This window comes from Aedes albopictus, chromosome 2, assembly GCF_035046485.1.
Source record: "Aedes albopictus strain Foshan chromosome 2, AalbF5, whole genome shotgun sequence".
NCBI lineage: Eukaryota > Metazoa > Arthropoda > Insecta > Diptera > Culicidae > Aedes > Aedes albopictus.
The window spans coordinates 297,433,567-297,454,270 of NC_085137.1; the positions used below are offsets into that span (position 1 = coordinate 297,433,567).

Sequence of the window (20,704 nt, forward strand, 5' to 3'; positions counted from 1 at the left end):
ATGTCCCGGAAGAACGACCATCAAGCCGAATCCGAAACCGGAGCATGGGGAGGAGAATTTTCGATGCCGGAAATGATGCGTCAAGTGGCTCAGCAGAACAACCGCTTGCTGATGCTGTTGGAGCAAATCACCGGTAACCAGGAGGCGACAACCCAGCGAAGCGCTCCAGAGAAGATTCTCGAATCCCTTGCCTCCAACATCAAGGAGTTCCACTTCGACCCGGAAAATGGCCTAACGTTCGACCGCTGGTTTTCGAAGTACGAGGATCTGTTCCGGCAAGATGGCAGAAATTTGAACGACGCTGCGAAGGTAAGGCTCCTGCTGCGCAGTCTCAGCGTCCCGGTGCACGAAAAGTTCCTGAACTACCTCCTGCCATCCCACCCACGTGATTTCACCTTCGACGACGTTGTGGCAAAGCTGAAGCAGATTTTCGGCCAACAAAAGTCTCTGTTTAGCAAGCGCTACGACTGCCTCAAGCTCGAGAAGAGTGAAGCCGACGACTTCGTTTCGTATGCCGGAATCGTCAACCGGCAATGCGAGGATTTCGAACTGCAGAAGCTCACCGTCGACCAGTTCAAGAGTCTGGTGTTCATCTGCGGTCTCAAATCGACGAAGGACGCCGACGTCAGGACTCGACTTCTGTCCAAGCTCGAGTCCGATCAAGCTGACACCATCAACCTGGAAGGCCTGGTCACCGAATGCCAACGCCTGTCGAACCTCAAGCACGACACGGCGCTGGTGGAGAAGAAACCGACATCTTCAGCGGTGCAGGCAGTACGGCACTCAAGAAAGCAGCCGTCCTACCAGCAGAAGTCGTCAGCCGACGGTAAGACACCCCCATCCCCTTGCTGGCAGTGCGGTGCGATGCATTTCGTGAAGGACTGCCAGTTTTCCAAGCACACCTGCAAACAGTGTGAAAAAACGGGCCACAAAGAGGGCTACTGTGGTTGCTTTTCAAAAACTTCCACGGAGTCCAGCGGCGAGAAGAAAACTGGTGCGAAGAAGAAGCCATTCAACACGAAGGTCATCCAAACCGTACAGCAGGTTCGTAGCCGCCGGAGGTTCGTCACCGTCATCTTCAACCAAAAATCAGCCAAACTGCAATTGGATTGCGGTTCCGACATCACCGTCATCAGCCACCGAACATGGAAAATGATTGGAGCACCTCCATCATCACCAACCAGCGTGGAAGCATCAACGGCATCAGGGGAACCACTAGAGCTCATCGGCGAATTCACTTGCCCGATAACCGTCGGAGACACCACGTTGGCAACGGTCTGCTACATCACATCGGTTGCAGATCTGAACGTCATTGGACTGGACTGGATGGACGCATTCGATCTCTGGTCGAAGCCGCTTGCTGCCTACTGCAAACAGGTGAATAGTTCCAATTTCTCGCTCTCCTCTGATCAGCACTTCCTCACGCAATACCCGGAAGTTTTTCAGGACAGTCTGGGCCACTGCACGAAAACCAAGATTTCGTTGACCTTGAAGCAACACGCCCAACCAGTTTTTCGACCGAAGCGGCCGGTTCCGTTTCACGCTATCCAGAAGGTGGACGAAGAGCTGGATCGACTCCAACGGTCGGACCTTGGGTCGGACATCATCACACCCGTGGATTTTTCCGACTGGGCGGCACCTATCGTCGTAGTCAAGAAACCCGGCGGCAAGGTGCGGGTATGTGCCGATTACTCCACTGGGCTCAATGCGGCACTCGAGAGCAACAACTATCCACTTCCAACGCCGGAGGAGATCTTCAGCAAAGTGTCTGGCAGTCGAATCTTCAGCATCATCGACCTGTCGGACGCATACCTGCAGGTGGAGGTCGACGACGAGTCCAAAAAGTTGCTGACCATCAACACCCACCGAGGCTTATTCCGGTTCAATCGGAGGAGAAACATCAACTGCTAGCGCACTGCAAACGTTCCTGTATGTATACCGATCCACTCCGTCAACGGTGTTGAACGGTAAGTCTCCTGCCCAGATCATGCTTGGACGACCGATGAGGACAACTTTGGACCTGTTGCGACCATCACCGAAACCCGATTTCCAGCCACAACAGTCAAGTAAACGAAGTTTCTCGGCAGGTTCCAAAGTATTCGCCAAGGTCTACGCTTCAAACGAGAACTGGAAGTGGATGCCTGGAACCATTCTCGAAGCAATCGGGAGTGTGAGCTACAATGTTCTGCTGGATTGTCAAGTGGGCCGACGCAAGGTTCTGCGCTCACATGTCGACCAGCTCCGTTCGAGGATGGAAGAAGCCGTTCCAGTTGAACCAGCGCCGCTGTCTATCTTAATCGACGATTTTGGCCTTTCCGCAAACGAAGCAACACAGCCCCGGCGAAGCGAGTCACCGGCCGTCGTACCAGATCAGCAGTCATTCCATGAAGAAACTGTTGAGTCATCCGTGGTTGTTCCTGAAGAAACTCTGTCGATTGAAGAAGAAGAAACTCTATTACCGACGGAAAACAGTCTGCCCATCCAAACATCAACACCCGTGCAGCCAGTATCGCGACGTCCAGAGCGCTCAATCCGGCCGCCGAGGAGATTGGCTGATTTCCACTGCTATCAACTCAAAGGGGGAGATGCTACCATGGCTATGAGAGCAAGCTACAATCGTAGTAGCCATGACCGAGTTGATTCAGTTCAAAGTGAAAAATTTTGACATTCTAGTTTTACCTTCCGAATAAATAAGTCATAGAATTGTTAGCTCTTTCTTTTACTAAAGAATTATTGAAGAAGGTAACAAAAATAAACATGACTTAAGGCAAAACAGATAAGCTTCCATGTCTCCATTTTTTTTATTTTTGATTTTTTATTACATAACGAAGCAATATTTTTTCAAAGCCGGGCTTCGTACACATGTACAGAGGTGGGCACACTTATCGTTAACCGTTAACGCATTTTGGACGAACATTTACCTCTTAGAAGTTTACTATCAATGTTCTTCAATTTGGTAAGAAAGTAAGGTGTACCTTTCTATTGAGGTGGAAATCGAGGGCTTTCCAGTTATTGAGAGGTGAACGCAATTTAACGGTTAACGGTTAACAACAACTATTCGTAAACCGTTAAATTGAAATAACTCAAAAACTTAAAGTTCAAATTGAACTTTTTTTCATTTCAATAGAAAGGTACATATACCTTACTAGCACATTGGAGAACATTGATATAGAACTAACCGAAACCACAAGTTTTGAATCGGCTGTCTTTTAATTGATCAACAAACGATGTCTTAGAAAAAATATATACTTTTCGTTTTCACAAAGCAGGTGTGAAAAGTTATTTAAGCTTATGTAGCTTCGTACGATGCTTAGATAACTCCCAAACCCGGTACATATTATTACCGTCATGCAGTACGAGTTAGTAACGATCAAAGCAACCTAATAATTGCTTGCATTTCCCAAAAAAATATACTTCCACGTAATGTTTTGTCAAACATTTATCATGTGCAGTTTTATTTGCATGGTAGTCATGGAAACTAGTGAACAAAAACGAACAACGTAAGAAACCCCGATTTTTTCGTTGATTGTGTTTTCACTATTATACCAATATCTCAACCCATGATTACGATAGCTCAAAACTGTCTTCAGCCAAAATGATCTACATAAAATTTGCTACAAAATAAGGGAATTGTCAATCATAGGAAAAATTTAAAAATTCTTATAAATTAAGCATTTTTTGAAAAATTTACTCAAAAAATCTAGATTTTTTTATATTTGAACTTATGCCATATATATGAAATCAACTTTAATGACCTAAATTCCCTCCAAACTTTGTTTGCGGGACCCAGAACTATGATTTAGTGAAATTGGTGACTTTTATTTCTTTCATTTTTCAACTCATATGAGCATATTTTTGGTAAAAGTACCAAAAATTGTCCATTTTTCAGAAAATTGATGCGTGCAACCTCTAAATATTTTTTGACTGAGTATTCGTGTATGGAACTATTGTTTCTTAGGCCCTAATCTATCATTCTAGGGGTGAGCAAGTTAACTTTTTAACACTTTTTCTATTTTGGGACACCCTAGCTCATGGTAATTGCAGTGAAACTGGTTGCCAAAGTTGTGTCTTTTTTTAAGTAAATTTTAAGTAAGACATCCCCAAACATGAGGGCCCATATAGCCGAGGCGGTAAACGCACGGGTATTCAGCATGACCATGCTGAGGGTGACGGGTTCGATTCCCGGTCGGTCCAGGATCTTTTCGTAAAGGAAATTTCCTTGACTTCCTTGGGCATAGAGTATCTTCGTGCCTGCCACACGATATACACATGCAAAATGGTCATTTGGCAGAGGAAGCTCTCAGTTAATAACTGTGGAAGTGCTCATAGAACACTAAGCTGAGAAGCAGGCTTTGTCCCAGTGAGGACGTTACGCCAAGAAGAGAGAGAGAGAGAGGATCCCCAAACATGTGACGCTGGGATGAAATCATTTCTGTAAGTTAATGTAGTCCCAAAAAAAAATGCTTCTTCGTTCCAGAGATTTTTTTCAAGTTATGATTTCATCCGAGATTCCTACAGAGATTCTTTGCTTCAATATCACTGGGAATCATGCTACAATTAGCAATCCATTTCTTTTAGGACTTCTCTTGGAATTGAAGGAGCACATCCCAGGAATTTCATCTATAATCCTGATAGGGAGGGATTTCTTCAAAGATTTCAATAGCAAATCCACCAATGATTCTTCTATGAGTTACACTAGGGATTCATCCGGGAACTCCTCCAGAGGTTTCTTCCACGGGTTCCTCCAGAACGTTTATTTGGAATTTTACCAAGGATTTCTCAAGTGATTTCAGTTTTCTCCAGGATGCTCTTGGGATCCTTCAATACAGATTCCTTCAAAATAAAAAAAAATCCATGGTTTCCTCTAGTACAATCTTCAAGAATTCTTTTAGCAGTTTTGCTTGTTGTGATTAGCGTCCTCTTCTGTTATTGGCGTAACCGCTCCCAGTATTGAGTGTGTATCATGGACATGCAGCATGCGATGATTTCGACTAAAACACTTGGGAAATTAAAACGGAAAGTTAGCGAAAAGGGAGCCAGTTCAGGCAGTATGCTGTGCTAACCAGTTCCGTTTTTACTGTCGCCTACAGTCTTTTGTAGACCACAATCACTTCAACAATTACCTTCAACACGTACTTTTGATAACCGCGCTATGCTAGCGAATGACGCCAGAGGATACGTATTTGGAGAGATCAACATGGTTCATGTTTCATCTTGTGGTTAAAATTTGACTTTCCTTCATTTTTACCAAAATTTTCCCCAACGGTAACCCATACAAATCAACATGCGGATCGTGAAGACATACAAATTTGCACTCATGTTTTGCATGTTGGTGATTTCAGAAACCCCTCCTCCCCCCGTCGACTTTTGATCACACAAACACTTTTTGAATTAAGCGTATACTTTGGCTAGTCCCCTGTCCCTCCCCTCTTATCTAGAAGTTTACGTGCTCTATGAACGCCCCTCCCCCATGGTTGTTTTGGAACGCTAAGAAGGACCGAAATGTTCCGTAAGTGTAGAATTAGCCTAAGTTAAAATACACGTAAATAAAAATTCAAAAAAAAAAACGAAATGTTCCCGCGTTGATGCGACAAATTGTAATTTCCCTAAAACAACTCTAGTACGTACTATCGACAGCGACCTTCAGCACTACAAATGTTGCTTAATATAAAAATTTAATTCGGAAGCTTTTTTGACCCAACTGAAGAACTTACAATCTAGCTTACAATATTTTAACCCAGCCGCCCTTTGGAGGCCTAAAAAACGTCATGGCGACCAGCAATGTGTTTATTAAATATAAAAAAACAACCCTACTTAAGGACAGACTTGTTAGAATCCCAAAATGGCCGCCACAATGGCCGACTTTGGTACCTACTCACGATTTCGAGGGCACAAATCTCTTCGTAAACAAAACCAGCGCACCTGATCTTCTTATTTTAAGCTTATTACGAGTGAGCAAGAACAAAATAATGAAATGCACTATTGTGTGAATCTTGCTTCTTGAGATTTGTGCATTTGAAATTCTGATGCACTGTTGAAGCGGGATTTCAAGACGTTTGTCCTTAATCGAAGTGGAAAAAAAAGAATTTATCATCACCGGTGAATCACACCATCAACAACTGTGACGACAGCAACTCCAAATGTGGCATTGAACCGTTAGAACATTTCTCAGCTTACCCAGCTTGACCGCAGTGCAAAACCGAAACGAGTGCGAAGCTGCAAACACCGATGTTTCCAGCGCGGCTGCGAGCGCGGTGCAAAACATGAGCATTGAGCTTGAGCTCGAGTGCATGTTCATCCCGACGTGTGCATGCATGAACTCGAAGCTAATGTTCATTGGAGAGTGTGAGCACGGCTACACATCCGCGCGGGGCTGCACCTTGAAGACTGATTGACGGGCTTGGTGGTCTAGTGGCTACCGCTTCTGATTCGTATGCAGAAGGTCATGGGTTCAATCCCTGGCCCGTCCCTTACATCCTACTTTGTATCTTTCTATCCATTTCCTATCTCTCTCTCTCTTCTCTACAAATACAACTCATGTATATTCATATGTTCATCGCTAGAACCAGAAACGAATTGTAAAAAAGTCGTTTCCCTCCCTTCTAATTTCCACTCAGCACAGTGTATATAACGCCTACAAGTTATGCAACCAAAGCATGCTGTGCCGCTTGTCCTTATTCACCTCATTCACCACACAATCTATCACCTTACGAACACTATAAATAATCCCCTATCCATGGATCGCATCACCGACCCAACGGTGACTCCCAGATCTCCCATCCTTTCCGTCTAACAAATACCCCAGTCCGTGCTGGTTGTGGGGATGCAGAGGTGATCTCGGTCTTTAGTAGCAACAACCAGCACACTCTAACATTCCTCTCCCTTCACAACTGACTGTAAGGACGTGGCCGGCGCCGTTATTGATCCAAAATGTATGAGCTGCTAGAATTGCACTTTGAGAATAAGTGGAGTGTCTCAGCCCTTATTCATTTGGATCTCAGTGCAATTGGTACCAGCTCAGATCAATCACGGAGTAGCAACCATTGACATGTATACTAGACTGGGTCAATAAAGCCGATTTTTCGGAACAAAGCTTTTTCGATTCATTTTAGCGTCCGAAGTAACTGTGCAAAATTTGGGAGCGATTGGTTGCTTCCCCGTATTCCGCATTGCGATTGAAATTTGTATGGAATTTAGTATGGGAAAACGTGCTTTTTTGCATTTTTCTCATAAATTGAAATTTTTCGTCTAAACCAGTCTAACCAATGACGATAAAGTATAGCCTAGGATATGCCGAACAACTTTGCCGAAGACCACAAAGTGATCCGACACTTGTGAAAAAAGTTATAACGTATAGATTGCCCAGTGGTGCTTAACATTTAACATGTAAAGGAATAACATCAATAATAAAATCTCAATTTTTGCCCTAAGTTATTGCATCTTGCTTTGCTTCATAGATTACCGTGCAAATGTTCAATCGTCTAAAATATTTGTTCACACGTCAAACACAAAGGAAAGTAGCAAGTAAACAAACCGATTATTCCATGCACCACCCAAAAAGTGTAACCGACGCTTAAAATTTCTAGCAGTGAAACGAACCAATGTATGCTGAAACTGGTGGGAACATATTGTGGTGTGACAAAAAAATTCTGCAGGGGGTCGAATACGGTGCAAAAAAAGCAATACCAGGCAAATAACTTTTTTCACAAGCGTCGGATCGCTTTGCGGTCTTCGGTAAAGTTTTTTGGCATATCCTAGGCTATACTTTAACGTCATTAGTTACATGGTACATATTGGACAAAAAAAATCAACTTATGAGTAAAATGCAAAAAAGTACGTTTTCCCATACTAACTTCCATACAAATTTCAATCGCAATGCGGAATACGGGGACGCAATCAATCGCTCCCAAATTTTGCACAGTTGTTTTGGACGCTAATATAGATTGAAAAAGCTTTGTTCCGGGTTGATACGATCAAATTTAAAGTTTCTCCATACAACGTTGACCCACTCTAATGTATATGTAGCGGGACAGTTGCGCTGCTAAAAAAACTTTGGGAATATGACAGCCCTCCCGATACGAATCAGGGTGACTATTTGATTGCTACCGGTGTAGAAAAGGGTGCTTAAGTCAAAATGGTAGCGCTGCGCGGGTTGCTCGAATAGTAGCTGCCGTTAATGTTGCTCTCAAATGAGCCATTTTACGAGACATTTCGGATCAGCTGATCGCTCATTGACGCTCATTGAAAATTTGACAGGAGGTTGCGCCCAAGCCCGTGATTGTTAATATCAATATCAACACTGTTGTCGTTTCGTAAAATAGACTATACTCCTATAATTATTTTTACATACAGGGCTAAACTTGAACAACGATGGTTGGCCACGTCAGGCCATTTTTATCCTTTTTCCTTAGAAAAGTCGTGCAGCTCAATCTAATGCTAAACAATTTCAAAACCTTCGATCGAGAGCCTTCGTTCATCGCCAGTGACAGGCATTGTTGTTAACAATGATTTAGTTAAAACGGCCCCGAACGTGCTTGCCAAACGGTCGGTCCCAAACATCTTGTAAACTATCATTTAATGCAGTTGAGGCGTGTCTGTAGCCTGCTAACTGTTATTACCCGTTGCAAGAAAATAGAGAGCGAAAAAGGTGCAAAATCGCTAATTGACCTCCGCTGGTATGTTTAATTGTTATGGTGTCTTCTAAAATAAGTGCGCGATTTGGCCAAGGAATACTGCGCCGAAAACACCGAAATGATTTTTCTTACAGGCGGAGGTGTATGGGCGCTTGCGCGTACAAATTTTCGCGCAACGCATAATATTGGATTTTACGATGAAAATTTCTTTGAAAATATCAAATGAAATCAATACGGTATATGAAAAACATTAGGAAATCACATAGTTGCTATTGGAAAATCACATAACTTCGCTAAATCTATGTGATATTCTCATATAATGAATTAACTACATCGGCTGTTTTCCTACTCTCCGCATCGACCGTGGCGCTAGCACAGACAAACAGACGTAACACTCTGATAATTTCCATCGTACACCGATTTAACGATCTTCTTCAAAATTTGATAGTTGGCCAACTGCACAACCGTGGCGCTTGCATAGTTTTTATTCGAGTTTGACATTTACTCACTACCGCCACCTGGTTGGTGGTCGGCCAAACATAGTCCTTTTAGCATTGGGCGAACATGTTTCCGTGACTATGATTTGAATCGAAAAATGTTCAAAGTGATACGTCTGTTTGTCTGTGGCGCTAGCTTCTATGCGCGAAAAATCGCTAAAAGTAAATCGCAAAAATATTGTATGGCGGATACCATCTAAAGGCAAATTCTTCAAAGTGGAACACATTATTCGAAAAAATATTTGGTAGTGGTTGTGCACAATGGTGACCACTATTAACCCTTTATAAGGCAGTGGCAACTATATTGCCACCTACTGTTTGTATTTTTTTCTGTTTTATAACAATTTATTTCGAACTTTCTTTTTTGGTTTACGCAAAATTGGGATTACTAACAACACCTGGTTTTTTTTGGTACATACTAAAAAAAGCCTTAACAACAATTTGGGAGCCATTTGTAGTCTCAAAAATAGCTAAATTTGACCGCGTGAAGAAAATTAGCTCAAACTTAATGTAAAATTATAGATTGGTAAATATTTTAAGAAATAATCATATTTATTATGGGTTGACATGAGCTGAACTACACAGTTTATATTATGGGTTAAGCCCTAATCCACTCTGAAATCTCTTTTCCGGCTTTTTGTCGAAGTCAAAAGAAGAAAAGTACCCTAAACGGGTAGTGGCAAGAATATTGCCACCAGCGCTGGTGGCCTAAACGGGCAGTGGCAACTATATTGCCACCTCAAAAGCTCGTTTTTGGGGTAAACGGGCAGTGGCAACTATATTGCCACCAGCGTTTTTGGCCTAAACGGGCAGTGGCAACTATATCGCCACTTAGATTTTTGAGAGTTTCTTCCAAACAAAAATTGTTTTGTACATGTAATCATGTATACAATCATTTCCATAATAGTATGCGTTGACAACTCTTCTAGTTGTCTCGGCCTTATAAAGGGTTAAGCCTACCAAATATTTTTTCGATAAAAGCTTTGTATTTCAAGTAATTCAAGTTTAGATGCATTTCGCCATACAAAATTAAATTTATTTACTCTTGCTGATCAACTGTGGCTGCGCACAAAGCGGGTAGTCCATTCAATGGACAAGCATATGGAAACAGTTCACCAGTTTACCACCGGACTGCGCACTGAGTCTTCATAAGTGCGAGAACGTAAATAAAACTGCGCGATTGCATCAAATCAAATTGATGTCTTCGGCGCACAATTTCTTCGATGTACGCTGAATAAGTGCTCTGAAGACACCAAGTTGATTGGATGCAATCGCGCACTTCTATTTGCGTTTTCGCACTCATGAAAACCTAGGATATGAAAACTAGTGCGATAGTCCAGTGGCAGTGGTGAACTAAATAAATGCACTATAATAAAATGAGGAACCGCGTCCAGTTAAACTGAGGGTCTGTTCTGTGGAGATGCAATGCACCTAGCTCCCCATCGACGCACCCCTCGGATTCTCTCCACAGCTCAGAGAGCTGTCAGTCAACCCACGCGGTGGGTGTAGAGCAAAATCATTACCCCAATCGAAAGCCAACGCGTAAAGACGTGTCCGATAACTCTGTAATAGAAACCGTTAATAAAGTTCTTTCTTTTGTATTCCGCATAAACCTCTTGTTTCGCGTGTGATTTTCCGCTGCACCGAATTTTCCCCACGAACGCGTTATTCTGCTGCACGCCGGACTCCGCCCAGTCCGTCAGGTTTTGGTCCCAGAAGCAGTGGCGGAAAAAGTCGGTTCGCGAGTGCATACTTCCCGTCGGAAAAGTTCCGTGGAGTTCCGCCCCAGGGTGAGGGCGACGAAAAAGGAAGACAGAAACTGAAGAGAAAAGTGCGAGTGATTACTCCTCCAGGAGGAGGAAGGAAGAAGAGAAGAACAGAAGAAGAAGTGTTCCGAGCGAGAGCCCCAGCGCCGCTTGAAGAGGGAAAGTAGTGATTCGTTTTTCAATCGTTCCCTAGTGTACAGCCGAGCACATTTTGCTCGAAGAAAAGTGAACCACCCGGGCAACCTAACCTCGGAGTGTTTTTTGTTGACGTTCTCACTGATCGGAAAAGTGACCCGCGAGTGTTGCCAAAATGTCTGATGCCAGGTTCGCCGTTCCGAAGCTTTCCGGAACAAACTGGCAGACATGGAAAATCCGACTCGAAATGTTGTTGTGCCGCGAAAACTTGTGGGGTGTTGTGACCGAGAATTTGCCGGACGAAGACGACCGCGATGACGATTGGGTGAACGATGACCGCAAAGCGAAGGCCACGATTGTGCTGCTCCTAGAGGACAGTCAGCTGCCTCTCGTTAAAAAGTGCGTGCACGCCCGGGATGCTTTCGTCGCGCTCCGGAGCTATCACGAGAAAACGTCGCGATCGGTCCGCGTTTCGCTCCTCAAGAAACTGTGCGCGATTAACTTGAGTGAGGGCGGAAATCTCGAGCAACACCTGCTCGAAGTGGACAATTTGTTCGACGGATTGGAGGCCGCGGGGATGACCCTCGATAAAGATACCAAAGTGTGCATGCTCCTGCGGAGCCTCCCGCGATCGTTCGACAGTTTGGTGTCCGCGTTAGACAGTCGTCCGGATGATGAAATCACGCTGGAAGTGGTGAAAGCGAAACTGTCGGATGAATACGGTCGCCGTTTGGAACGTGATGCGGGCGCGAGTGGTTCGAAGCAGGAAAAGGCAATGCGCTCGGAAGAGAAAAAGGAAATGCGCAAGTGCCACTTCTGCAACATGCCCGGACATCTCCGGCGGAACTGCCGGAAGTACAAGGAGCAGCTGAAGAAAGAAGAGAGTGGGCCAAAAGGCCGAAAAGAAGAAGCCCGAAAAGCCAAAACGGCACACAGTGATGTGAAGCACGTCGCGTTTACGGTCGATGGGGATTCTCGTTCGTGGCTCATCGACAGTGGGGCTAGTGCCCATATGACGAGTGACAGAGCGTTCTTCTCGGAACTGTCCGAGCTCGCGGGCGGCTGGATTACGATGGCCGACGGACAGAAGACGCAAATACTCGGAGAAGGACGCGGAGTGCTTTACGGATTCGATGAAGATGACAATATCGTTCGGATCGACATGAGTGACGTAAAATTCGTGCCGGGCCTTGCGACTAGCCTCGTGTCGGTGAGTAAGCTAGCGCAGAAGAACATGAGTGTGTGTTTCGGCAAGGAAGATTGCAAGATCGTCGACTCGAACGGCGAAACGGTCGTAACTGGAGCTCGCTGCGGAGGATTGTACCACCTTCGGGTAGCTGGTGCAGCAATGAAGGCGATCGACAGCCAGCACCGGGAGAACTGCCAACACCAGTGGCATCGCCGGCTCGGTCATCGCGATTGGGCTGCCACCGAGCGGATGCTGAAGGAAGGTATGGTCGACGGAATCAAGGTAAGCGACTGTGGGTTGAAACTTATTTGCGAAACATGTTTGGAAGGGAAGTCGGCAAGGGCGCCGTTTCCGGAGGTCGTCGAGCGGAAATCCAACCGCGTATTGGACATCGTGCACACGGATCTCTGCGGTCCCATGAAGAACGAGACTCCGAGTGGCAACCGCTACGTTATGCACGTTATCGACGACTACAGTCGCTTTACCGTGACGTACCTGCTCAAGCACAAATCCGAGGCGGCCGCTAACTTGAAGGACTATGTGCGTTGGGTGGAGAACACGTTAGGCCGCAAACCCGCTGTGGTCCGCTCGGATGGAGGAGGAGAATTCGACAACAAGGAGCTGCGAAAGTTCTACCGTGAAGAGGGAATAAAGGCGCAGTTCACCACACCCTACTCTCCTCAACAGAACGGTGTAGCCGAGCGAAAGAACAGGACGATCACCGAGATGGCCACCTGTATGCTGATCGACGCCAGATTGGAAAAGCGCTACTGGGGAGAAGCAGTGCTGACAGCCACTTATCTCCAGAATCGGCTGCTGTCAAGATCGATTGGAAGGACGCCCTACGAGCTATGGTGGGGGCGAAAGCCGGATCTGTCACACCTGCGCGTGTTTGGCAGTGAAGCGTACGTGCACGTTCCGGCAGTGAAGCGTGCGAAGATGGACAGCAAGGCGCGCAAACTTGTGTTCGTCGGGTACTCCATGGAGCACAAGGGGTACCGATTCCTGGATCGAGAGACAGACTTGATAACCGTCAGCAGGGATGCACGATTCTTGGAGTTGGGCAACGGATCGTCGTGCGTCGAGATTCCGGTGAAGCAAGAAGGCCATCCCAAGCCCCGGCGAAGTGCATCGAAGCAGGATGAGCGAGAATGCATATTGCAGGACGAGTCGTTGAAGGACCAGGATCCGTTGAAGGACGGGTCCGATTGCGAAGACCTCTACGAAGATGCCGAGTCAATCGGTGAAGATCAGGAAGTCGTCCGGCGGTCAACGCGCTCCACCCGCGGTGTGCAACCGCTGCGGCTCGGGGACTACGTACTGGAAAGTGTAATCGAAAAAGCGTCCTGTGCATTTGAGGAACCCAGCAACTACGGAGATGCCATGAAGGATCCACAGTGGCGTAGCGCCATGAAGGAGGAGCTCGAAGCCCACAAACGCAATGGAACTTGGGAGCTGGCAACCCTGCCACAAGGAAAGAAGGTTGTCGGATCCAAGTGGGTCTTCAAACTGAAGTGTAACGAGAATGGGGAACCAGTGAAGCACAAGGCCAGGATAGTAGCTCAGGGCTACAGTCAGCGTGAAGGAGTTGATTTCAGCGACGTGTACGCGCCAGTGTCAAGCCATGTGTCACTGCGTACGTTTCTCGCTGTTGCTGCCACCAGAAAGTTCCACGTCCACCATTTCGATGTGAAGGCTGCCTACCTCCACGGCACCCTCGACGAAGAAATCTATATGAGGCAGCCTCCAGGGTTCGAGAAGAAAGGTCCGAGGCAATTGGTGTGCAGATTGAAACGAAGCATATATGGCCTCCGACAATCCGCAAGGTGCTGGAACCGGCGGCTGAACGAAGTCCTTTCAAAGCTCGGATTCCAGGCGTTGGCGGCTGATCCCTGCCTCTACGTCCGGAGCGACGGCGGCGAAGCGTTCCTGCTGGTCTACGTCGACGACCTGTTAATAGCGTCAGCCTCGGAGAAAGAAATCGAGAAGGTGTTTGAAAGTTTGAAGGTGGAGTTCGACCTAACATCGTTGGGGCCAGTGTCCCACTTCCTTGGACTGGATGTGAAACGAGAGGAAGCAGCGTTCAAGATTCGTTTGAAAGCTTACATCGAGAAGCTCGTCAGCAGTCACGGAATGGGAGAAGCAAAAGGGGCAAGATCGCCAATGGATCCAGGTTACCTGAAGACCGAAGAAAACAGTGATGCTCTAGAGGATGCCACCCAATATCGGAGTCTTGTAGGAGGTCTGTTGTATCTGGCAGTGGTCGTTCGTCCGGATATCGCCAACGCCGCGGCTATTCTCGGCAGGAAGTTTTGTGGTCCGACTCAACGTGATTGGACGGCCGCAAAGCGAACGTTGCGGTATCTCAAGCAGACAAGCGGTCATTATCTCGTGGTAGGTGGTGATCCAGATCAACAGCTGAACGGATACTCTGACGCCGACTGGGCCGGTGACCCGGCGGATCGGCAATCGACATCGGGGATGGTGTTCTTCTTCGGCGGATCGGCGATTTCGTGGGCGAGCCGCAAGCAAGGAAGTGTCACGCTTTCGTCCATGGAGGCCGAATATGTGGCCTTGAGCGAGGCATGCCAAGAGGCCGTCTGGCTACGGAAGCTGCTCAGCGATCTCGGCCAACCTCAAACGCAACCGACGGTAATTCGCGAAGACAATCAAGGCTGTTTGTCCTTCGTGAAATGTGAAAGGGCGAGCCGGAAATCGAAGCACATCGATACTCGCCAGAAGTTTGTCCAGCAGTTGTGTAACAAGAAGGTCGTCGAACTCGTGTATTGCCCGACGGAAAGTATGACAGCCGACGTGATGACCAAACCGTTGGGTCCAACCTCGGGTCCAACCAAGCACATGCAGTTCTGCGAAGCACTCGGCTTACGGCAGGAGACCGGAAGCTATGTGCATTGAGGAGGAGTGTGGAGATGCAATGCACCTAGCTCCCCATCGACGCACCCCTCGGATTCTCTCCACAGCTCAGAGAGCTGTCAGTCAACCCACGCGGTGGGTGTAGAGCAAAATCATTACCCCAATCGAAAGCCAACGCGTAAAGACGTGTCCGATAACTCTGTAATAGAAACCGTTAATAAAGTTCTTTCTTTTGTATTCCGCATAAACCTCTTGTTTCGCGTGTGATTTTCCGCTGCACCGAATTTTCCCCACGAACGCGTTATTCTGCTGCACGCCGGACTCCGCCCAGTCCGTCATGTTCCAATGGACTACCCGCTTTGCGCGCAGCCACAGTTGATCAGCAGGAGTAAATCAATTTAATTTTGTATGGCGAAATGCATCTAAACTTGAATTACTTGAAATACAAAGCTTTTCCCGAAAAAATATTTGGTAGGCTTAATAGTGGTCACCATTGTGCACAACTACTACCAAATATTTTTTCGAATAATGTGTTCCACCTTGAATAATATGCCTTTAGATGGTATTCGCCATAGTGGTTTCGCAGCGCGGCGTCACGAACACTAATGCAACTTTACTGGTTGAAAATATGCCCATTTGATTTTGCCGGGAACAGCTGATTTTTGTTTACTATTTTCAACCAGTAACTCAGGTAGTGTTCGTGTAATGCAACGTGTACGTACACGCAACACCAATAAAAGCAGAAACCACTATACAATATTTTTGCGATTTACTTTTAGCGATTTTTCGCGCATAGAAGCTAGCGCCACATTGGTCGATGCGGAGAGTAGGAAAACAGCCGATGTAGGTATTATGTTTCCAGTTCAAAACCGAATTAGCGACATTTTTTCTTTGACTTCCGCTGCTTTTGCCTTGCGTTAAACACAATGTCGGAAGTGGGGCGCTGTATAGAGCACCAGGTGTACAATACAGCGCCCCACTTCCGACATTGTGTTTAACGCAGGGCAAAAGCAGCGGAAGTCAAAGAAAAAATGTCGCTAATTCGGTTTTGAACTGGAAACATAATAATTCATTGGAGAATTATTGCTTATCCAGAGAAATCTTTCAACCTGGCGGAGTGAAGAAGAGAAAGAAGACCTGTTCCGCAAACGTCAAACTGCTGCACACTTCAAAAAGTATGCACACAACCTTGAAACAAAAATAAATAGTTGAAAATCTAAATTATGTTTAATGGCGTACAGCTGCATACTAAAGTGCTAAAACTACACCTAATATAGTATAGAAATAAGTTACATGTTGTGGCAGCAATTGCGATTACATAAACCATAAATGAAACAATTTTCATTATTTTTGAATTTTATGGCAATCAAATGAGTGAGAGTTTTTTAGCGTGAACCGAGCACTTTTGACGTTTGCGGAACGACTGCGGCGGTCGAAACCACCGCAACCCCGTTGGATTTTTTCTATTTTACCGCAATAAAATTATTTTTTACCTAAACTTGACAGTACGATAATTATTTCCTTAGGAGAACTGTCAAGTTTAAGTGTTTACGCCTACCCCCGATGAACAGTCGTGCTCGGGAGGCGTAATAGATGGTTGCCGTTGTGAGGAGAAATCCCTTGCACGAAACAAAAGGTGAAGCAAACTGCCTGAAGAAAACATAAACAAACCGTAAGCGTGTGTGCGTGAGACAAACTAGAATCAGCATCAAAAGGGAACGAGCGTGAACGGAGCGGAGATTGTTTGCATGTCTGGCTGTCAAAATTTTTCATTCGAACTGTAGTCGCTCTGCGGTGCAGATCGTCGTCGGGTTTTCAGTTCCCTTGTCCCAGATTTTCATTTCTTTCTCGGTAGTGCTGACTCGTCAAAGTGTTCAATGACAGGACGGGAACAATAGTGCAGTGATATTTCATTTTATCAATGAATAATGGTGGTGGCATAAGGTCGCGAGTGCGGTCGTAATCGAGGAACAGCTGATTTGGGTGACCGCGTTGGCGAAAAATAGCAGTGCTGGGAGTTTTTCAATGTCGCAAAAATGTGTTGATGACACTTTGCACAACCTGCTGAAAGTTAGTTCCGGAATCACAACGGCGGGCTCGGGTGGAAAAATGGCAAACGAGCTCAATGTGATCCAGTGGACGAGAGAAAATGTGGCCGAATGGGCACGGAAGGAATGTCTGAACCGAAAGATTGTGGAATGCATAGTGAAGGAAGATATCGACGGAAAGTGTTTGCTGACGTTGTGCGAAAATGATATCAAAAGCTTACGGGAAAAGTACGCGTACGGGCTCACCTTGGGCGATATGAAGCGGTTTTGGTTTTCGGTGCGATTAGTGCAAAAGCAGAATGTGACAACCCTGGCCTATTTAGGGATGCTTCCGACGAACGGTGGCGAAGGGTTGGGACATCATCCTCACCACCACCCGCATCACCATCATCATTCCCTTCTGTCCAGCTTAGGCACCAGTTATGCATCGGCGGATATAAATTTCAGTGAAATTGAACGGATTTCGCCCCCGATGTCGATAGATGGCAGAGCGACTTGTATACAGCCGGAATTCTTCAAGACGATGATAAGCTTAGGTGAGTCATGCTGTTAATCCTCAGCTACCTATGGAATGATAAGAGCAGTAAACAGCTGTCGCGGCGTCATAACTTTGAAACCCATATCTAACTATAGAACGTCATCAGCAGGCCAACCATGACCTTGGCTCAATTGAAAACATACGATGCTAGTGCCTATGTATTACGAACGGTGCTCCGATTGAATTGCTAGAACATTCAGACAGTTATTCCATTATCGATATTTAATTTCTTCAAATCCTGCCCTGGAATAGGATGTCTATATTTTCGCCGGGAGTATATTATTCTAGAGGGGAAAATATTTAGACATTTTTATTTTTTTAACAGGCACGAAGAGCTCATATAGCCACAACTGTAAAGGCATGGGTATTCAGCATGGTGACGGGTTCGATTCCGGTCAGTCCAGAAACTTATAGAAATTTCCTTGACATCCTTAGACATAGAGTATCTTCGTGCCTGTCATACGCTATGCACATACAAAATGGTCATTAGCAGAGAAAGCTCTTAGTTAATAACTGTGAAAGTGCTCATAGAAAGCAGGATTTGTCCCAGTTGGAACGTTACGTGCGGTGTTTGTTAAACGAGTTTTGAAATATTTGAATGAATTTCTGAATATGAACGATCGAATCCACATTCGATCCAATTCACCAAATGCTCAAAACCGACAGCTCTTCTCTATATTGCGTCAAAAACACAGCGTAACAAAATATAACTTTTGGTCTGTTTCAAGAGCAAACTTTGTATCTCTGACAGATTTTGGGCTCAGATTTGCTCCAGCACGTCGCAATTTTGAGCTCTACCTCAACTTATAGGTCTAAATATGCGATTTTAGGCTTTTTTGACTACAAGCCATTAAGCATGGAATTTTTTTTAAGCCTTAAAAGATAATTATTAAATTATTTTTTAAAACATAAAAACATATTTCCATGCTTAATGGCTTGTAGTCCAAAAAGCCCAATCGAAGAATTTATTGATAAAAGCATGAACAAATTTGTAATATCCTGTGCTATGTCAGAAAATCCACTTATACAAGAGCTGTGATACTCGTAGTTTAAGCCTAATTTAAGCAATTTCTGAAGTTTTTTTGTAAACAACACGTTTTCCTCAATCGTTTGATGTTTTGTTAATATGACCTCTAATACGGATAAATCACAAAGAGCAACATTACAGATGAAAGTAAATCAAAACACTGTTAGAAATGAAGTTATGAAATGTAAATAACACTGATATGCAAAGAACTAAATAAATATAAATGTAAAATGTAGGAAGTTTACATACCAAAACTCAGTTGAACTAAAAAGTTCACATACTATTTGAGTAGAAGCCACGGTTTTTACTTTTATTAAAATAGTTCCAACAAAATATTCATAAATTTAACATTAATCTGCAAAAGTAACAAAAATATGAGCCCTGAATCGTTGCCATCAAAAGAATGAAAACAAAATTTCCCAAAAATAATATTCTATATGCGGATTCTATACATAATGAGCTATATGAATTTCCATTTTACTTTATAAAAATATTACAATATACTTGTTATAATCATATGTTTTGCAATATTGTACCTAGACGGGGTGACTTGCAACACTCATTTTCTTAATAATTTTAAGTCCAGAAAAACGAAATATTGTTGTTTAACTAATAATTCACCAGCACCAGTCTAGAGGATCATCATATGAACTTAAAAATACATTAAAACCTATGTTAAATTAACAATTAGTAACTTGATGATTTTGAGCCCAATATTTTCATATGAAAATTCACAATTCTGTTTCCTATGTAAAAACAAATGCAAAAATATGAATGTCAACCCAAACGATATCACAATATTAGCAAAAATACTTATCAAATATGTTTGAAACTAAAAATTAATATCTGCATGTTTGAAAATGGATTTACATTGGGTGTTGCAAGTCACCCCGCACGACGTCTTGTACCAAAAAAGACCTTATTTGGCTTTGAACATGAAAAAATAAATCAATCTATAACTTGTTCAACCTGTTTTATAGAGGGGCCGGCTATTAAAACTATTACAAAGAGTTTGAATTTTAAAATTGAGTATAATCAACATTTTTTGTTAGTTGAAGCTGAAAAGTGTTGCAAGTCACCCCGTTTGACGGTATGTGGTTTCCATTCTCGTCCTACTAATAACGAAGAATTGAAGCGCTGTTGTTTCTTATTTTTGTTTTTTTTTTTGCTAGAGGTAAGCACACATCTCGCGTAGACGAAAATAACAAAAGAAGATCAAATTTTTCAATTGAAAATGAATAGCTGAATGGCAAAATTTATTATTGATTTGTTGGGAATAAGAGCTAAAAGAACAAAAATTATAATTGACTTTGTACTGGGAAATAACTAAATAATTTTATATTTATAAGAACAAATTAAGGCCAAAATATTTGGTAATGGAGAATAACTGAATCAGTTATTATCAAGTTATTAACCTTCACGTCCCGACCCCCGTCACCTCATTTTCAAATTGCTGGCATTTTGTCAATTTTCATCCGATTTTTTTGAAGTCGCCCTCATTCGATCATAAATTGGTGCAAGTTTATTTTACTGAAGTGGCCATGTAGTATCCAGAACCATTCCGGAGATACTGGAGTCAGGGGGTGGACGAGGGGTCTGTTTTGCCAAATTCCTAAAGGTGATTATTTCGTGTGGTATTGTGTTTGAGAGGCTCCCAAGGAACTTGTTACAGGTGTTCCGGAGCGGCCACATCAGTTGAACAATACATCAGTAATTTTTATCTGCCCTATTCTCTCGATATCATGAAGATTGATACGTCGCACGGCATGTTTTGCTTGCCAACCAGAAGTGTCTCCGATGACACCCCCGTGGAACCTGTGATAGACGTTCCGGGGTGGCCATATTAGTTGATACAGACTTCAGTCTATCGCTCCTGACTCAGCCATTCGAAATCATGAAGATTGATATGTCACACGGCATGTTTAGGTTGAAAACCAGAAGTGTCCACAATGAGGCCCCGCGGAACCTGTCACGGTGATCCGGATGGGTCAACTTAT

The 20,704-nt window shown here is 44.4% G+C and overlaps 2 protein-coding genes across 2 annotated transcripts in view; both read left to right on the forward strand.

Moving 5' to 3' along the window:
* On the forward strand, window positions 1-1,911 carry LOC134286646 (uncharacterized protein K02A2.6-like). Its single transcript, XM_062848293.1, has one exon. It carries the CDS (start codon window positions 1-3, stop codon window positions 1,909-1,911), a length of 1,911 nt encoding a protein of 636 aa, XP_062704277.1.
* Window positions 1,912-16,846: 14,935 nt separating this feature from the next.
* The window catches only part of LOC109423770 (ceramide phosphoethanolamine synthase-like), a 34,339-nt gene continuing 30,481 nt past the window's right edge, over window positions 16,847-20,704 (forward strand). The window contains exon 1 of the mRNA XM_019698777.3: window positions 16,847-17,678. Within this exon, the coding sequence (XP_019554322.3) occupies window positions 17,120-17,678 (559 nt within the window). The 5' untranslated portion in view covers window positions 16,847-17,119. The remainder of the gene's footprint in view (window positions 17,679-20,704) is intronic.

What these genes read in the sequence shown, in the direction of transcription:
- LOC134286646 (XM_062848293.1), top strand. Translation starts at nt 1, where the DNA reads ATGTCCCGGAAGAACGACCATCAAGCCGAATCCGAAACCGGAGCATGG.